We start from the raw sequence: 17500 nt of genomic DNA on the forward strand, positions 1-17500 counted from the left end.
GTACATTATAATATAGTATAGTATAATTCAGTAAAGTATAGTGTAGTATGATATAGTAAAGTAAAATATAGTATAATATAGTATAGTATAATATAGTATATTATTATATAGTATAGTAAAATATAGTACAATATAGTATAGTATAATATTGTAAAATATAGTAAAGTATGATATAGTAAAGTAAAATATAGTATAATATATTATACTATCGTATATTAGAATATAGTATAGTAGAATACAGTATAGTAGAATATAGTATAGTAAAATGTAGTATAATATAGTATAGCACAGCATAATATGTTACAGTACAATATAGTATAGCAGAATATAGTATAGTAAAAAATAGTATAATATAGTATAATACAATATAGTATAATATAGTATAGTATAGTGTAGTACAGTAAAATATAATAGTGTATAGTATAATATAGTATAGTAAAATATAGTATAATATAGTATAGCATAATATAGTATAGTACAGTATGATATAGTATAGTATAATTTAGTAAAATATAGTATAGTATAGTATAATATAGTATTGAAAATATAGTATAACATAGTACGGTATAATAAAATATATGAGTGTCATATAGTATAGTATGATATAGTATAGTGAAATATAGTATAATATGGGATCGTATAATATAGTATAATATAGTAAAGTATAATGTAGTATAGTACAGTATAATATAGCATAGTATAATTTAGTAAAGTATAGTGTAGTATGATATAGTAAAATAAAATATATTAGAATATAGTATAGTAGAATATAGTATAGTATAATGTAGCACAGTATAATATAATATAGTACAGTATAATATAGTATAGTAAAATATAGTACAATATAGTATAGTATAATATAGTAAAATATAGTATATTATGATATAGTAAAGTAAAATATAGTATACTATCGTATAGTATAATATAGTATAGTAGAATATAGTATATTAGAATATAGTATAGTAAAATGTAGTATAATATAGTATAGCATAGCATAATATTGTACAGTACAATATAGTATAGCAGAATATAGAATAATATAGTATAATATAATATAGTATAATATAGTACAGTATAATATAGTATAGTACAGAATAATATAGTATAGTAAAATATAGTATGGTATAATATAGTATAGTATAGTAGAATATACTATAGTAAAATATAGTATAGTATAGTGTAATACAGTCAAATATAATATTGTATAGTATAATTTAGTTTAGTAAAATATAGTATAATATAGTATAGCATAATATAGTATAGTACAGTATAATATAGTAAAATATAGTAAAGATGCTATAGTAAAGTAATATATAGTATAATATAGTATAATATAGTATATTAAAATATAGTATAATATAGTATAGTATAGTATAGTACACAGTTTTGTAAAAATTGGTATATAGTATAATAGAGGGAGGGTTGTATTTACAATGGTGTGTGTTCTTCACTGGTTGCCCTTTTCTCGTGACAACAGGTCACAAATCTTGCTGCTGTGATGGCACTCTATCCTCCGCCCTAACCTCTCTCGCTATCCTCCGCCCTATCCCTCTCTCTAGCCAACCTCTCTCTCTACCCTCATCCTTCCCCCTCACTCTATTCAACCTCTCTCTCTACCCTCACCCTTCTCCCTCTCTCTAGCCAACCTCTCTCTCTATCCTCCTCCTTCTCCCTCTCTCTATTCAACATCTCTCTCTATCCTCCTCCCTATCCCTCTCTAGCCAACCTCTCTCTCTACCCTCCTCCTTCTCCCTCTCTCTAGCCAACCTCTCTCTCTATCCTCCTCCTTCTCCCTCTCTCTAGCCAACCTCTGTCTCTACCCTCCTCCTTCTCCCTCTCTCTATTCAACCTCTCTCTCTATCCTCCTCCCTATCCCTCTCTCTAGCCAACCTCTCTCTCTACCCTCCTCCTTCTCCCTCTCTCTAGCCAACCTCTCTCTCTATCCTCCTCCTTCTCCCTCTCTCTATTCAACCTCTCTCTCTATCCTCCTCCCTATCCCTCTCTCTAGCCAACCTCTCTCTCTACCCTCCTCCTTCTCCCTCTCTCTAGCCAACCTCTCTCTCTATCCTCCTCCTTCTCCCTCTCTCTAGCCAACCTCTCTCTCTATCCTCCTCCTTCTCCCTCTCTCTAGCCAACCTCTCTCTCTATCCTCCTCCTTCTCCCTCTCTCTAGCCAACCTCTTTCTCTACCTTCCTCCTTCTCCCTCTCTCTAGCCAACCTCTTTCTCTACCCTCCTCCTTCTCCCTCTCTCTAGCCAACCTCTCTCTCTATCCTCCTCCTTCTCCCTCTCTCTAGCCAACCTCTCTCTCTATCCTCCTCCTTCTCCCTCTATCAAACCTCTGTCTCTTTTCTTCCCATTCTCTCTTTAATTATCTCACGTTCTCTCTCTGTCTCTCTCTCTGTCTCTCTCTCTCTCTCCCTGTCTCTCTGTCTCTCTCTCTGTCTCTCTCTCTCTCTCGATCTCTATCTCTCTCGATCTCTCTCTCTCTCTCTGTCTCTCTCTGTCTCTCTCTCTCTCTCTCCCTCTCTCTCTCTCTCTCTCTCTCTCTCTCTCTCTCTCTCCTCTCTCCTCCTTTCTCTCTTTCTTCTCTTCCCCTGTGGGTTAATTATGGTTATATGGAGGGAAGGGCTTGGTTTGTTGTAATATGACAGAGAGAGAGAGAGCGGGGAGAGAGACAGAGAGAGAGAGAGATCGATGGAGAGAAAGAGCAAGAGAGAAGGAGAGAGAGAAAGGGAAAGAGGGGAACGAGAGAGACAGAAAAAGTTTGACAGAGAGAGAAAAGAGAGAGCGAAAAGAGAGGGGAGAGAAAGAGAGGGAGGGAAAGAGAAGGAGATTTGCTGCTGTTTCTTCTTAAACTAATGGCCCGGAGAACCCCTGGCTGTGACTGTTGTTAGCCCTGCACTAGCTTCTCTAATGATGACTACACCCTCTCTGTTGTTTGGGTCTCCGCCTGTTAGCCTGTAGCTATTCTCTCTGGAGGCTAGGTTGATATAGTGATGTTTTCCTGATTTCCCCCCGTAATTGCGAGGACACTTAACAGGTTAGCTTGTCTCTCTAGTCTGTCTAAACCTCAGGGCATACTATACTAACCTAGCAGTACTCTAAAGATGACGGTTGTCTCTATGTTTTTTGTGTGCTAGCTACCCTCTCTGAGGGTTTCTCTAATTGTGAGGGGTCTTTGTGTATTGCCTTGCTCCCTCTAAAGTTGAGAAAACACGTCTATAAGCCTAGGATAACTTTCACTAATGATGAGGACTGCCTCTATCTTGCTGTTGGTTGGCTTTTAGCCACATCCCTTCAGAGGGTAAGGATGCTTCCCTTATTTCCAAGGATGCTCTCTTAGAACACTAGACAGCGGAATGCCTAATCCTTCTAAAGTGTACGGCATGTGGATTGACCTTGCATAACTTAGGCTAACGACTGTACACAATTCCGTGAACGATAGAGTGGTGTTGGGGAGAGGGCATTTGTGGCAGGTGTGCCCTCTACCCAACTCTATGGTCACGTGAAGACGGAGGGCACTCATGGAAGTTGCACCCTCGATATAACTCTATGGCCAGGTATTTATACGGGCAGCCATTGAGGGTGCCTCCTTTCAAACCCGGGTCCTTCACCCAGACAGAGTTGATGAATTGAGCACGCCAACAACAACTCTCACAACAGCAAACACCAGTATGCGTCATTGATTACAAACCAAACGTACCTGTCATCTATCGTACATAAATAACCAGCTGGTTACTGAGTCAAGTCCCTGTTCAAGACATCAAGACTCTTCAAGATCGACAACACAATCCTTCTGAATGACATGACCTGTATACCTTCCCTAGAGGTCAGATCAGGCTAGTTTGTGTGTTAGCCCTGCTACCTTCCCTAGAGGTCAGGTCAGGCTAGTTTGTGTGTTAGTCCAGCTACCTTCCCTAGAGGTCAGGTCAGGCTAGTTTGTGTGTTAGCCCTGCTACCTTCCCTAGAGGTTAGGTCAGGTTAGGTCAGGCTAGTTTGTGTGTTAGCCCTGCTACCTTCCCTAGAGGTCAGGTCAGGCTAGTTTGTGTGTTAGCCCTGCTACCTTCCCTAGAGGTGAGGTCAGGCTAGTTTGTCTTATTTTTCCTAATCGTGACTGAAGACGCTATAGTCATTTTATCAGAATCCGCCTTTCATTCAGAATCCATGTAGACTATAAATACCAGAAAACATAACTAGTTTCTATAACAATTCAACATCCAACATCCAACATCCAACATCCAACATCCAACATCCAAGATGGCGTAGCAGTAAGTCGCCCTGTCCTGTCCCTTGTATATATCGTTTCTTTTTCGTTTTTTTACATATTTTTCTAAGCATATCTCTTTAAAAACATTTTGCTAAACCTAAGCTTCCAATACTCTCCTGCAACCCGCCTCACCCAACGTAGCTATTTTTCTTAAAGTATTTATATTTACTTCGGAACCGGAACCCCTCAACTGAAGCTAGCCAGCTAACCACCAGCTGTGCTAGCGGTCTTCAGCTAACCGGTCATCAGCTAACCTTTAGCTCGGAAAGCTCTCGCCAGTTCGAACAACGCGACTCTAACCAGAGCACAACGGACCTATTTATTTTATTCATCCCCGGATTCATCCCCGGATTCCCACCGCAAACGGAACATTTCTCAGCTGGATCTTCACAACTAGCTATCTAGCTAAACCGCAACCCCGAATGATTGCTCCTGGCTAGCGTTTCCAAGGGCACTTAGCTTGAAGCTAGCCCGGCCAGCGCACCTGTGCTACCACCGTAGCATACTCCTGGGCTACAATACCCGGGCCCATGACCGGTCTATCGATGTCACCGCATGAAGAGGAATAAACAGACTCACCCCATCGCGAAGTCCCCCAAAGGCTAACTCTCTAGCCCTCGCTATCTCCCTGCTTGCTAATTAGGCCTGCTAACTGCTAGCTTGTCCAGCTCCGGTCCGCTAACTGCTACCTTGTTTACCCCGGGCCTACAAACTGTTAGCTTGTTAGCACAGGCCTGCTAACCGTCTGAATCGCCGCGTCCCAAACACTCACTGGATCCATATTTACTTTCTATCTCTTTTTGATTTTTAACTTGTTTATACCTTCCGGAAACCTGCCTCACCCAATGTGATACGGAATCGCTATTATTTTTAATTTTTAGTACACACTCAAGAACCCCCAGAAGCTAACCAGCTAACTAGCTACAAGCTATTTAGTCATTGTTAGTTTTTTTAACCTGGATAACACTCGCCAGTCCAGCTTCCCTGCCCCATCCACCGCTGCCCCCTGGACACTGATCTCTTGGCTACATAGCTGATGCACGCTGGACTGTCCATTAATCACGGTACTCCATTCTGCTTGTTTGTTTTATCTGTTGGCCCCGTTGCCTAGTCAACGCCATTTTACCTGCTGTTGTTGTGCTAGCTGATTAGCTGTTGTCTCACCTACTGTCTAGCTAGCTTTCCCAACTCAACACCTGTGATTACTGTATGCCTCGCTGTATGTCTCTCTCAAGTGTCAATATGCCTTGTATACTGTTGTTCAGGTTAGTTATCATTGTTTTAGTTCACAATGGAGCCCCTAGTTCCACTCTTCATACCCCTGATAACTCCTTTGTCCCACCTCCCACACATGCGGTGACCTCACCCATTACAACCAGCATGTCCAGAGATACAACCTCTCTCATCATCACCCAGTGCCTGGGCTTACCTCCGCTGTACCCGCACCCCACCATACCCCTGTCTGCGCATTATGCCCTGAATATATTCTACCATGCCCAGAAACCTGCTCCTCTTATTCTCTGTCCCCACCGCTCTAGGCGACCAGTTTTGATAGCCTTTAGCCGCACTCTCATACTACTCCTTCTCTGTTCCGCGGGTGATGTGGAGGTAAACCCAGGCCCTGCATGTCCCCAGGCACCCTCATTTGTTGACTTCTGTGATCGAAAAAGCCTTGGTTTCATACATGTCAACATCAGAAGCCTCCTCCCTAAGTTTGTTTTACTCACTGCTCTAGCACACTCTGCTAACCCTGATGTCCTTGCTGTGTCTGAATCCTGGCTCAGGAAGGCCACCAAAAATTCAGAGATTTCCATACCCAACTATAACATCTTCCGTCAAGATAGAACTGCCAAAGGGGGAGGAGTTGCAGTCTACTGCAGAGATAGCCTGCAAAGTAATGTCATACTTTCCAGGTCCATACCCAAACAGTTCGAACTACTAATTTTGAAAATTACTCTCTCCAGAAATAAGTCTCTCACTGTTGCCGCCTGCTACCGACCTCCCTCAGCTCCCAGCTGTGCCCTGGACACCATTTGTGAATTGATCGCCCCCCATCTAGCTTCAGAGTTTGTTCTGTTAGGTGACCTAAACTGGGATATGCTTAACACCCCGGCAGTCCTACAATCTAAGCTAGATGCCCTCAATCTCACACAAATCATCAAGGAACCCACCAGGTACAACCCTAACTCTGTAAACAAGGGCACCCTCATAGACGTCATCCTGACCAACTGGCCCTCCAAATACACCTCCACTGTCTTCAACCAGGATCTCAGCGATCACTGCCTCATTGCCTGTATCCGCTACGGAGCCGCAGTCAAACGACCACCCCTCATCACTGTCAAAAGCTCCCTAAAACACTTCTGTGAGCAGGCCTTCCTAATCGACCTGGCCCGGGTATCCTGGAAGGACATTGACCTCATCCCGTCAGTTGAGGATGCCTGGTCATTCTTTAAAAGTAACTTCCTCACCATTTTAGATAAGCATGCTCCGTTCAAAAAATGCAGAACTAAGAACAGATACAGCCCTTGGTTCACCCCAGACCTGACTGCCCTCGACCAGCACAAAAACATCCTGTGGCGGACTGCAATAGCATCGAATAGTCCCCGTGATATGCAACTGTTCAGGGAAGTCCGGAACCAATACACGCAGTCAGTCAGGAAAGCTAAGGCCAGCTTCTGCAGGCAGAAGTTTGCATCCTGTAGCTCCAACTCCAAAAAGTTCTGGGACACTGTGAAGTCAATGGAGAACAAGAGCACCTCCTCCCAGCTGCCCACTGCACTGAGGCTAGGTAACACGGTCACCACCGATAAATCCATGATTATCGAAAACTTCAATGAGCATTTCTCAACGGCTGGCCATGCCTTCCGCCTGGCTACTTCAACCTCGGCCAACAGCCCCGCCCCCCCCCCCCGCTGCTCCTCGCCCAAGCCTCTCCAGGTTCTCCTTTACCCAAATCCAGATAGCAGATGTTCTGAAAGAGCTGCAAAACCTGGACCCGTACAAATCAGCTGGGCTTGACAATCTGGACCCTCTATTTCTGAAACTATCCGCCACCATTGTCGCAACCCCTATTACCAGCCTGTTCAACCTCTCTTTCATATCGTCTGAGATCCCCAAGGATTGGAAAGCTGCCGCAGTTATCCCCCTCTTCAAAGGGGGAGACACCCTGGACCCAAACTGTTACAGACCTATATCCATCCTGCCCTGCCTATCTAAGGTCTTCGAAAGCCAAGTCAACAAACAGGTCACTGACCATCTCGAATCCCACTGTACCTTCTCCGCTGTGCAATCTGGTTTCCGAGCCGGTCACGGGTGCACCTCAGCCACACTCAAGGTACTAAACGATATCATAACCGCCATTGACAAAAGACAGTACTGTGCAGCCGTCTTCATCGACCTTGCCAAGGCTTTCGACTCTGTCAATCACCATATTCTTATCGGCAGACTCAGTAGCCTCGGTTTTTCGGATGACTGCCTTGCCTGGTTCACCAATTACTTTGCAGACAGAGTTCAGTGTGTCAAATCGGAGGGCATGCTGTCCGGTCCTCTGGCAGTCTCTATGGGGGTGCCACAGGGTTCAATTCTCGGGCCGACTCTTTTCTCTGTATACATCAATGATGTTGCTCTTGCTGCGGGCGATTCCCTGATCCACCTCTACGCAGACGACACCATTCTATATACTTTCGGCCCGTCATTGGACACTGTGCTATCTAACCTCCAAACAAGCTTCAATGCCATACAACACTCCTTCCGTGGCCTCCGACTGCTCTTAAACGCTAGTAAAACCAAATGCATGCTTTTCAACCGATCGCTGCCTGCACCCGCATCCCCGCCTAGCATCACCACCCTGGATGGTTCCGACCTAGAATATGTGGACATCTATAAGTACCTAGGTGTCTGGCTAGACTGCAAACTCTCCTTCCAGACTCATATCAAACATCTCCAATCGAAAATCAAATCAAGAGTCGGCTTTCTATTCCGCAACAAAGCCTCCTTCACTCACGCCGCCAAGTTTACCCTAGTAAAACTGACTATCCTACCGATCCTCGACTTCGGCGATGTCATCTACAAAATGGCTTCCAACACTCTACTCAGCAAACTGGATGCAGTCTATCACAGTGCCATCCGTTTTGTCACTAAAGCACCTTATACCACCCGCCACTGCGACTTGTATGCTCTAGTCGGCTGGCCCTCGCTACATATTCGTCGCCAGACCCACTGGCTCCAGGTCATCTACAAGTCCATGCTAGGTAAAGCTCCGCCTTATCTCAGCTCACTGGTCACGATGGCAACACCCATCCGTAGCACGCGCTCCAGCAGGTGTATCTCACTGATCATCCCTAAAGCCAACACCTCATTTGGCCGCCTTTCGTTCCAGTACTCTGCTGCCTGTGACTGGAACGAATTGCAAAAATCGCTGAAGTTGGAGACTTTTATCTCCCTCACCAACTTCAAACATCTGCTATCTGAGCAGCTAACCGATCGCTGCAGCTGTACATAGTCTATTGGTAAATAGCCCACCCATTTTCACCTACCTCATCCCCATACTGTTTTTATTTATTTATTTTTCTGCTCTTTTGCACACCAATATCTCTACCTGTACATGACCATCTGATCATTTATCACTCCAGTGTTAATCTGCAAAATTGTAATTATTCGCCTACCTCATGCCTTTTGCACACATTGTATATAGACTCCCCCCTTTGTTTTTCTACTGTGTTATTGACTTGTTAATTGTTTACTCCATGTGTAACTCTGTGTTGTCTGCTCATACTGCTATGCTTTATCTTGGCCAGGTCGCAGTTGCAAATGAGAACTTGTTCTCAACTAGCCTACCTGGTTAAATAAAGGTGAAATAAAAAATTTAAATAAAAAAAAAAAAAAAATAACCATGAGAGCTGCATGAGGATGTCTGTGGGTTAGCCTTCAGATGCTCTCTCCAGAGGCTAGTCACTGTCTGGCTAGTGATGTTTCTCTTAATTGCGAGGCTTCACACACACACACACAAACACACACTCGCAAACAACACAGACACACACACACACACACAGAGAGAGAGAGAGACACACACACTCTTTGTGTTATAGCTTTGTTTTCAAGCACAGCCTTTAGTTCTAACGTTGAGGACATCAGTTGAGCTTCTTTTGCTAATGACATGAACAACCCCTGTTATCAGGGTATAAGACAGTAGCTAGTCTCTCTCTGTGTTATCAGTGTATAAGACAGTAGCTAGTCTCTCTCTTTGTTATCAGGGTATAAGACAGTAGCTAGACTCTCTCTGTGTTATCAGGGTATAAGACAGTAGCTAGTTTCTCTCTGTGTTATCAGGGTATAAGACAGTAGCTAGTCTCTCTCTGTGTTATCAGGGTATAAGACAGTAGCTAGTCTCTCTCTATGTTATCAGTGTATTAGACAGTAGCTAGTCTCTCTCTGTGTTATCAGGGTATAAGACAGTAGCTAGTTTCTCTCTGTGTTATCAGGGTATAAGACAGTAGCTAGTCTCTCTCTGTGTTATCAGTGTATAAGACAGTAGCTAGTCTCTCTCTTTGTTATCAGGGTATAAGACAGTAGCTAGACTCTCTCTGTGTTATCAGGGTATAAGACAGTAGCTAGTTTCTCTCTGTGTTATCAGGGTATAAGACAGTAGCTAGTCTCTCTCTGTGTTATCAGGGTATAAGACAGTAGCTAGTCTCTCTCTATGTTATCAGTGTATTAGACAGTAGCTAGTCTCTCTCTGTGTTATCAGGGTATAAGACAGTAGCTAGTCTCTCTCTGTGTTATCAGTGTATAAGACTCAGATAATTCTAGTTTCTTCTAAAGTCAACCCTATGTCAGATCCTAAAGTCAACCCTATGTCAGACCCTAAAGTCAACCCTACGTCAGACCCTAAAGTCAACCCTATGTCAGATCAGTCTAGTTAGTTCAACACTGCTCCTTATAATGTTGAGAATACTTTTCAATGCACCACTAATATCGAGGATGGTCTCTTATCTGTTCTGCGCTACTTTCTTTACAGTGTGTGTGAGGACGTACACATCGCCCACACACGTTATGCTTGTGCTGGGTCACGGCCACAAATGTGGTTTGGGTCTTGATACATGTTTTGCTCTAAGTGTGTAATGCAAACACTCAGAAGGCTTCAGTTGGGCCACAGCCCCAAAACCCCCAAAAATGTCTAGATGACTCACTGAACGAACCCAGTTAGTGGTTTAATACGTGTGAAGTTTAATCTGTGTGAAGTCTCCTGCCCTAAAGCTCTGAGTCACACACACACACACACACAGACACACACACACACACGCGCACACACACGCACGCACACACACGCACGCACACACACACACACACACACACGCACGCACGCACGCACGCACGCACGCACGCACGCACGCACGCACACACACACACACGCACGCACGCACACACACACACAAACACACACACACATTAATAATTAAAGGGACGATGAGAGGTTGTTTTTCTAATGCAGCCATTGAAAGATAACCCTGGTGTGTTTAGGAGTAGGGTTTAGGTTGCTGTTTCTTCTATGACTGGAGAGACTGAAATACAGAGAGGAAAAGTAGAGAAAACAGACAAACGGGAGATATTCAGGAGAGAGAGAGAGAATGAGAGAGACAGAGAGAGAGAGACAGAGAAAGAGAGGAGAAACAGGATGGAGAGAGAGAGAGAGAGAGAGAGAGAGAGAAAGATAGGAGAAACAGGATGGAGTGAGAGAGAGAGTGAGAGAGTGAGAGAGAGAAAGAGAGAGAGAGAGAGAGAGAGAGAGAGAGAGAGAGAGAGAGAGAGAGAGAGAGAGACGGGCAGATATGGATGGAGAGAGGAGAAACAGGATGGAGAGAGAGAGAGAGAGAGACGGGCAGATATGGATGGAGAGAGGAGAAACAGGATGGAGAGAGAGAGAGAGAGAAAAAAAAGGGGGGGGGGGTGCGGATTGAGGGAGACGGAGAGAGAGAGACAAAAACACAGAGAGGGATGAACCAGGAGAAGAATCCCCTAAGCAAGAGGGTCCTGGGCTCTGTTTACAAACACAAACAGACCCCACAGAGCCCGAGGACAGCAACACAATTAGTTGCCCTAACCAGAGAGTACAACGTGGCAGAATACCTGACCTCTGTGACTGATCCAAAATTAAAGAAAGCTTTGACTATGTACAGACTCAGTGAGCATAGCCTTGCTATTGAGAAATGCCGCCTAGGCAGATCTGGCTCTCAAGAGAAGACATGATATGTGCACACTGCTCACAAAATGAGGTGGAAACTGAGTTGCACTTCCTAACCTCCTGCCAAATGTTTGACCATATTAGAGAGACATATTTCCCTCAGATTACACAGATCCACAAAGATTTTTGAACAAATCCAATGTTGATAAACTTCCCATATCTACTGGGTGAAATTCCACAGTGTGCCATCACAGCAGCAAGATTTGTGACCTGTTGCCACGAGAAAAGGGCAACCAGTGAAGAACACACACCATAGTAAATACAACCCATATTTATGTTGATTTTTTAAATATATCTGTACTTTAACTATTTGCACATCGCTATAACACTGTACATAGACATAATGTGACATTTGAAATTTCTTTTTAATTTTTTTTCGGTACTTTTGTGAGTGTTCATTTTTTTATTGTTTATTATACTTTTGTTTATTATCTATTTTTATTTATTTATTATTTAACCTTTATTTCACTTGCATTGGCATTGTAAACATATGTTTCGCCATGTCGATAAAGCCCCTAAAATTGAAATGTAATTGAGTAAGCGAGAGAGGAGAGAAATATGGAAAGAGACACTCTGACGACCCCTGCTGTGTGGCCCAGGAGAACCGTGGGTTTTAACAGATTGATTTACAGCGATGACATCATCAAGATGCATTAGGTGTCTCTCTGTCTCAGGTTGAAAGAATTGATTTTTTTGTCACTGTATCTTAATTATCTCTATCACTGTATCTTAATTATCTCTATCACTGTAGCTTCATTATGTCTATCACTGTAACTTCATTATCTCTATCACTGTATCTTCATTATCTCTATCACTGTAGCTTCATTATCTCTATCACTGTATCTTCATTATCTCTATCACTGTATCTTCATTATCTATATCACTGTAACTTAATTATCTCTATCTTCGTTATTGGTTCTGTCTTTCTCTCTCTTTCTATCTTTCTCTCTCCATCAATCGTCTCTGTCTGTCTGTCTGTCTGTCTGTCTGTCTGTCTGTCTGTCTGTCTGTCTGTCTGTCTGTCTGTCTGTCTGTCTGTCTGTCTGTCTGTCTGTCTGTCTGTCTGTCTGTCTGTCTGTCTGTCTGTCTGTCTGTCTGTCTGTCTGTCTCTCTGTCATCTTTGGCCTAGCAAACACACACTCACACTGCGGTATCAGGGATGTAGAGAAGGTCCAGTCCGGTATGTTCATGTCTTATTATTAGTCCCTAAGCGTCTAGAGGGAAAAATAACTGTCACTTCACAGACACCAGCAACTTCTCTCTTCGCTGAGTTCTAGCGTTTGATAGATGGCACTTCCACTGGCTCTAACTCTCTTTCTTAATCACTTACTCTTCTCTGACTGAGAGAGACAGAGAGAGACAGAGAGAGAGCAGGATACAGACAGAGTGAGAGAGACAGAGAGAAAGAGACAGATAGAGAGAGAGACTGTGAGGTTACTGTGACTTCCCAGTATGTAGAAATGGATGTCAAACTGACTTGTTCTTCAGTGTAGGTAAGAAAAGGGAAGGTGCATTTCATATGCAGACAAGTTATTGTGACATGCTTCAGTTTGATCTGACATGTGATTAACACTCTCCCATCCCCCTCCCGTCCTCCCTCCCTCTCCTTATCCTCTTCCTCTCCTCTTCTCATCCCCTCCTCTCCTCTCCTCTCCTCCCCTCCTCCCACTCCTCCACTTCCCCTCCTATCCTCCCCTTTCCTCCTCTCCTCGCTCCCTCTCCTCTCCTCTACTCCCCTCCTCCCTCACCTCCACTCCCCCTCCTATCCTCCCCTTTCCTCCCCTCCTCCCTTCCTCTCTTCTTCTCATCCCCTCCTCTCCTCTGCTCCCCTCCTCTCTATCCTCCACTCCCCCTCCTATCCTCCCCGATCCTCCTCTCCTCCCTCCCTCTCCTCATTCTCTCCTTATCAACCCCTCTCCTCTGCTCCCCTTCCTCCCATCCTCCCCTTTCCCCTCCCTCTCCTCTCCTCTCCTCTCCTCTCCTCTCCTCTCCTCTCCTCTCCTCTCCTCTCCTCTCCTCTCCTCTCCTCTCCTCTCCTCTCCTCTCCTATCCTCCCCTTTCCTCCTCCCCCCCTCTCCTCTCCTCTTCTCATCCTCTCCTCTGCTCCCCTCCTCCCTCTCCTCCACTCAAACCTCCTATCCTCCCCTTTCCTCCCCTCCTCCCTCCTCTCCTCTGCTCCCCTCCTCTCTATCCTCCACTCCCCCTCCTATCCTCCCCAAACCTCCTCTCCTCCCTCCCTCTCCTCATTCTCTCCTTATCCCCTCCTCTCCTCTGCTCCCCTTCCTCCCATTCTCCCTGATCCTCCTCTCCTCTACTCCTTCTCTCCTCTCCTACAGAGTCCACAGTGTTCATCCCTCAGGCCAGTTACTGGGTAAAGGAGGATGTTGGAGAGATGCTGGTACCTGTCCACAGGAGTGGAGACATCAGCCAGGAACTCATGGTGATCTGCTATACTCAGCAGGGTACAGTACCTCTCCCTCGATCTCTCTCTCTCGCCTCTCCTTCTCTCATGCCTCTCTCCTCGCCTTCCCTCATTTGTCTCTTCTCAGCAGGGTACAGTACCTCTCCCTCGATCTCTCTCTCTCCTCTACTTCTCTCATCCCTCTTTCCTCTCCTTGTCAATCATTTCTCATCTCCTTCTCTCATCCCTTTCTCTTCTCCTTCTCTCATGCCTCTCTCCTCTCCTTCCCTCATCTGTCTCTTCTCAGCAGGGTACAGTACCTCTCCTTCTCTCACCCCTCTCTCCTCTCCTTCTCCCTCAGGTTCAGCCACTGGCACCGTCCCCTCTACAGTCCTGTCCTACTCCGACTATATTTCCAGGCCAGAGGAGCACGCCAGCATCCTGCGCTTCGACAAGGGACAGACGGAGAAACAGTGTGGCGTGGTCGTCATTGACGACTCCCTGTACGAGGTGGAGGAGAGCTTCAACGTAACGCTGTCCCTGCCCATCGGAGGGTGCCTCGGTGCACACTACGCCACCACTAAAGTCAACATATATCCAGACCAAGATGATGGTAAGATAGAGGGAGTGAGTGAGGGAGTGAGGGAGTGAGTGAGGGAGGGAGGGAGGGAGGGAGGGAGGGAGGGCACTACAGACAAAGTCATTGGTTGTTTCTCAATCTGCATATTACTGTGCTCCACACTCTCATGGGTTTGTTTTCGAAAGGACGTTCTCTTGAGTACATTTTGTGAGGACAGCAGTGTGGAGAACTCATAAAATGCAACATTTGAGAAGCACTCACACTACTACGCTACCTTTGACCAATACAGACGAAACAAGACGGCTACACGAATCAAACGCCAACGTTTCACAGATATTTGTGAATTGTATTTAGCTAGCCAGCTAGTTTTATATGTTAAAAAATAAAATACCTACAACTAGTGTTGCTATGCAAAGTACAGGTAACTGTCAAAATAAAGGAAACACTTCTAGTAAATGAGGGATACAAAGTATATTGAAAGCAGATGCTTCACACAAAGGTGTGGTTCCTGAGTTAAATATGACTTTAACATCCTATCATGATTAGGGTCATGTAAAAAAAGAATTGCTGGGCAGGCCATTATTTTGGCCATTAATTTAGCTAACATGGCTATGCCCCCATGGGATGACAATGCTCCCATCCACAGTGCGCGATGTAAACGATGTAAATCATATGCCCTGGCCGTCTCCGTCACCAGATCTCAACCCAATTCAACACTTACGGTAGTTTCTGGAGTGGCGCCTGAGACAGTGTTTTCCACCACCATCCACAAAACACCAAATGTTGGAATTTCCCGGGGGAAGAATGGTGTCACATCCCTCCAATAGAGTTCCAGACTCTGGTAGAATCGGTGCCAAGACACATTGAAGCTGTTATATCTCGTGGTGGCCCCACATCCTATTAAGACTCTTTATGTTGGTGTTTCCTTTATTTTGGCAGTTACATGCACTCTGTGTTTTAGGAAATTCCGAGTAGTCCTCCGTTTCTGCACATCAACTATGGATGCATCTCATATGGCAAACTATTCCCTATATAGTGCACCCTATTCCCTATATAGTGCACTACCCAGGGTCCATAGAAGTCTGGTAGAAAGTAGTGGCACCATATAAAGAGAATAGAGTATGTGGTCATACTGTACCATAGTAGTGGACATAACAGCACTTCTCAACAACAACAAACTAAAACGTGCACCGCATCCTATTAAGACTCTTTATGTTGGTGTTTCCTTCATTTAGGCAGTTACCTGTAATTAGCCAAGGTCAACTACATAGGTTTTGTAGCTAGCTAGCTACCAATTCTTTGTCAGTTAGCTTGCGATCCACACACACTACAGAGGATATTGTTGGCAGGTAAAAATGCCAAAATGAACACATTATGTATTGATTAACGTGTCAAGATAAAATATTGTAGTCAGGCAACAGATGAGATGTGAGTGGGCAACTTTTTATAGTTTCTCTCTCTTCAGCTCAAAACCAGCCACCATTGTTTTCAAGAAATATTGCATTTTTTTTTAACATGGTTGCGTCATATCACGTCGACGATCCTGGGAATATTTCAGTTGAAACTTGCATCGATGCATGCTTTGAAATGTGTAAAACAGAGTATGCATCTGAGAACTGCCTTGAGAACTGCCCTGAGAACTGCCCTGACAACTGCCCTGACAACTGCCCTGACAACTGCCCTGAGACCTGCCCTGACAACTGCCCTGAGAACTGCCCTGAGAACTGCTAGGCTTGGGTGGTACAGATGTTTATACCTTCATACCGTCCTCGTGCCATCCCATGCTATACGGTATTACCAGCACTGAACACAAGTTTTCAAAACCCCACTAAGCATCATTGAACCGAAGGTTAGCAATACTAACAAGTACATGTTGTTGAGGAAAACTCGATACAAGGATCAGGCAGAGACTCATTATCCAGTTAATAAGAGTTTAATCAAGCAAGTGATTACACTCAAGATGAATTTGAGAGCAAACTCAAAGTTACAGAATCACACAGTCATGTGATATAGTCAGTGATATACTTATTCTACACAAAGAACTGCTTGACCCTCCTAGGGGGAGGCAAGGCCTTCTACACAAAGAACTGCTTGACCCTCCTAGGAGGAGGCAAGGTTACACGAGAGATGGCGGGACTTGGCTCCACTTCTTTAAAGCATTGTACAAACAATAACAGATTCTAGTCAGTTCTCACAGCCTACGTAACTTATGTAAACAACAGTGTTTATCCACTCAATAACATACAGTACATTTAATACTTTTCAACTCAATCATTTACATAGCATTAGACTGTAACAGAACCGTTTCGCCCCAACAATGTCAAATTCAATACTGGATGCTAGCTAAATGCTAACGAGCGCCTGCTACATTTTATACCGCCTCCTCTGCCATAAAATGCTTGCAGGAAAGACCTCGTAGCTCGTGAAGTTGTACAAGTAACTTCAACATGCTACTCATGGTTGAGCAAAGCAAATGCTAAACTGCGGATTATTTAGCTAATTTTGGACAGTTAACTCAATAGTTATGATATATACTTTGTTTGTCAGCTAGATAGTTTACTAGATCATCTGGAGCTAAACACTTTTAAGTCATTTAGTAATTTTAGTAACGGTCAAAGAAACACCCAGTGTAGTAAACATATTGAGAAACACCCAGTGTAAACATATTGAGAGACACCCAGTGTAAACATATTGAGAAACACCCATTGTAAACATATTGAGAAACACCCACTTTAAACATAAAGAGAAACACCCAGTGTAAACATATTGAGAGACACCCAGTGTAGTAAACATATTGAGAAACACCCAGTGTAGTAAACATATTGAGAAACACCCAGTGTAGTAAACATATTGAGAAACACCCAGTGTAGTAAACATATTGAGAGACACCCAGTGTAATAAGCATATTGAGAAACACCCAGTGTAGTAAACATATTGAGAGACACCCAGTGTAATAAGCATATTGAGAAACACCCAGTGTAGTAAACATATTGAGAAACACCCAGTGCAGT

General features: G+C 44.0%; 1 protein-coding gene across 1 annotated transcript in view; it reads left to right on the top strand.

The window, feature by feature from the left end:
• The window catches only part of frem2a (FRAS1 related extracellular matrix 2a), a 209295-nt gene that overhangs the window by 99024 nt on the left and 92771 nt on the right, over positions 1-17500 (top strand). Inside the window, exons 6-7 of the mRNA XM_036967727.1 lie at positions 13845-13970; positions 14271-14522. Of these exons, the coding sequence (XP_036823622.1) occupies positions 13845-13970; positions 14271-14522 (378 nt within the window). The remainder of the gene's footprint in view (positions 1-13844; positions 13971-14270; positions 14523-17500) is intronic.

This window comes from Oncorhynchus mykiss, chromosome Y (genome assembly GCF_013265735.2).
Source record: "Oncorhynchus mykiss isolate Arlee chromosome Y, USDA_OmykA_1.1, whole genome shotgun sequence".
In the NCBI taxonomy this organism is placed as follows: domain Eukaryota; kingdom Metazoa; phylum Chordata; class Actinopteri; order Salmoniformes; family Salmonidae; genus Oncorhynchus; species Oncorhynchus mykiss.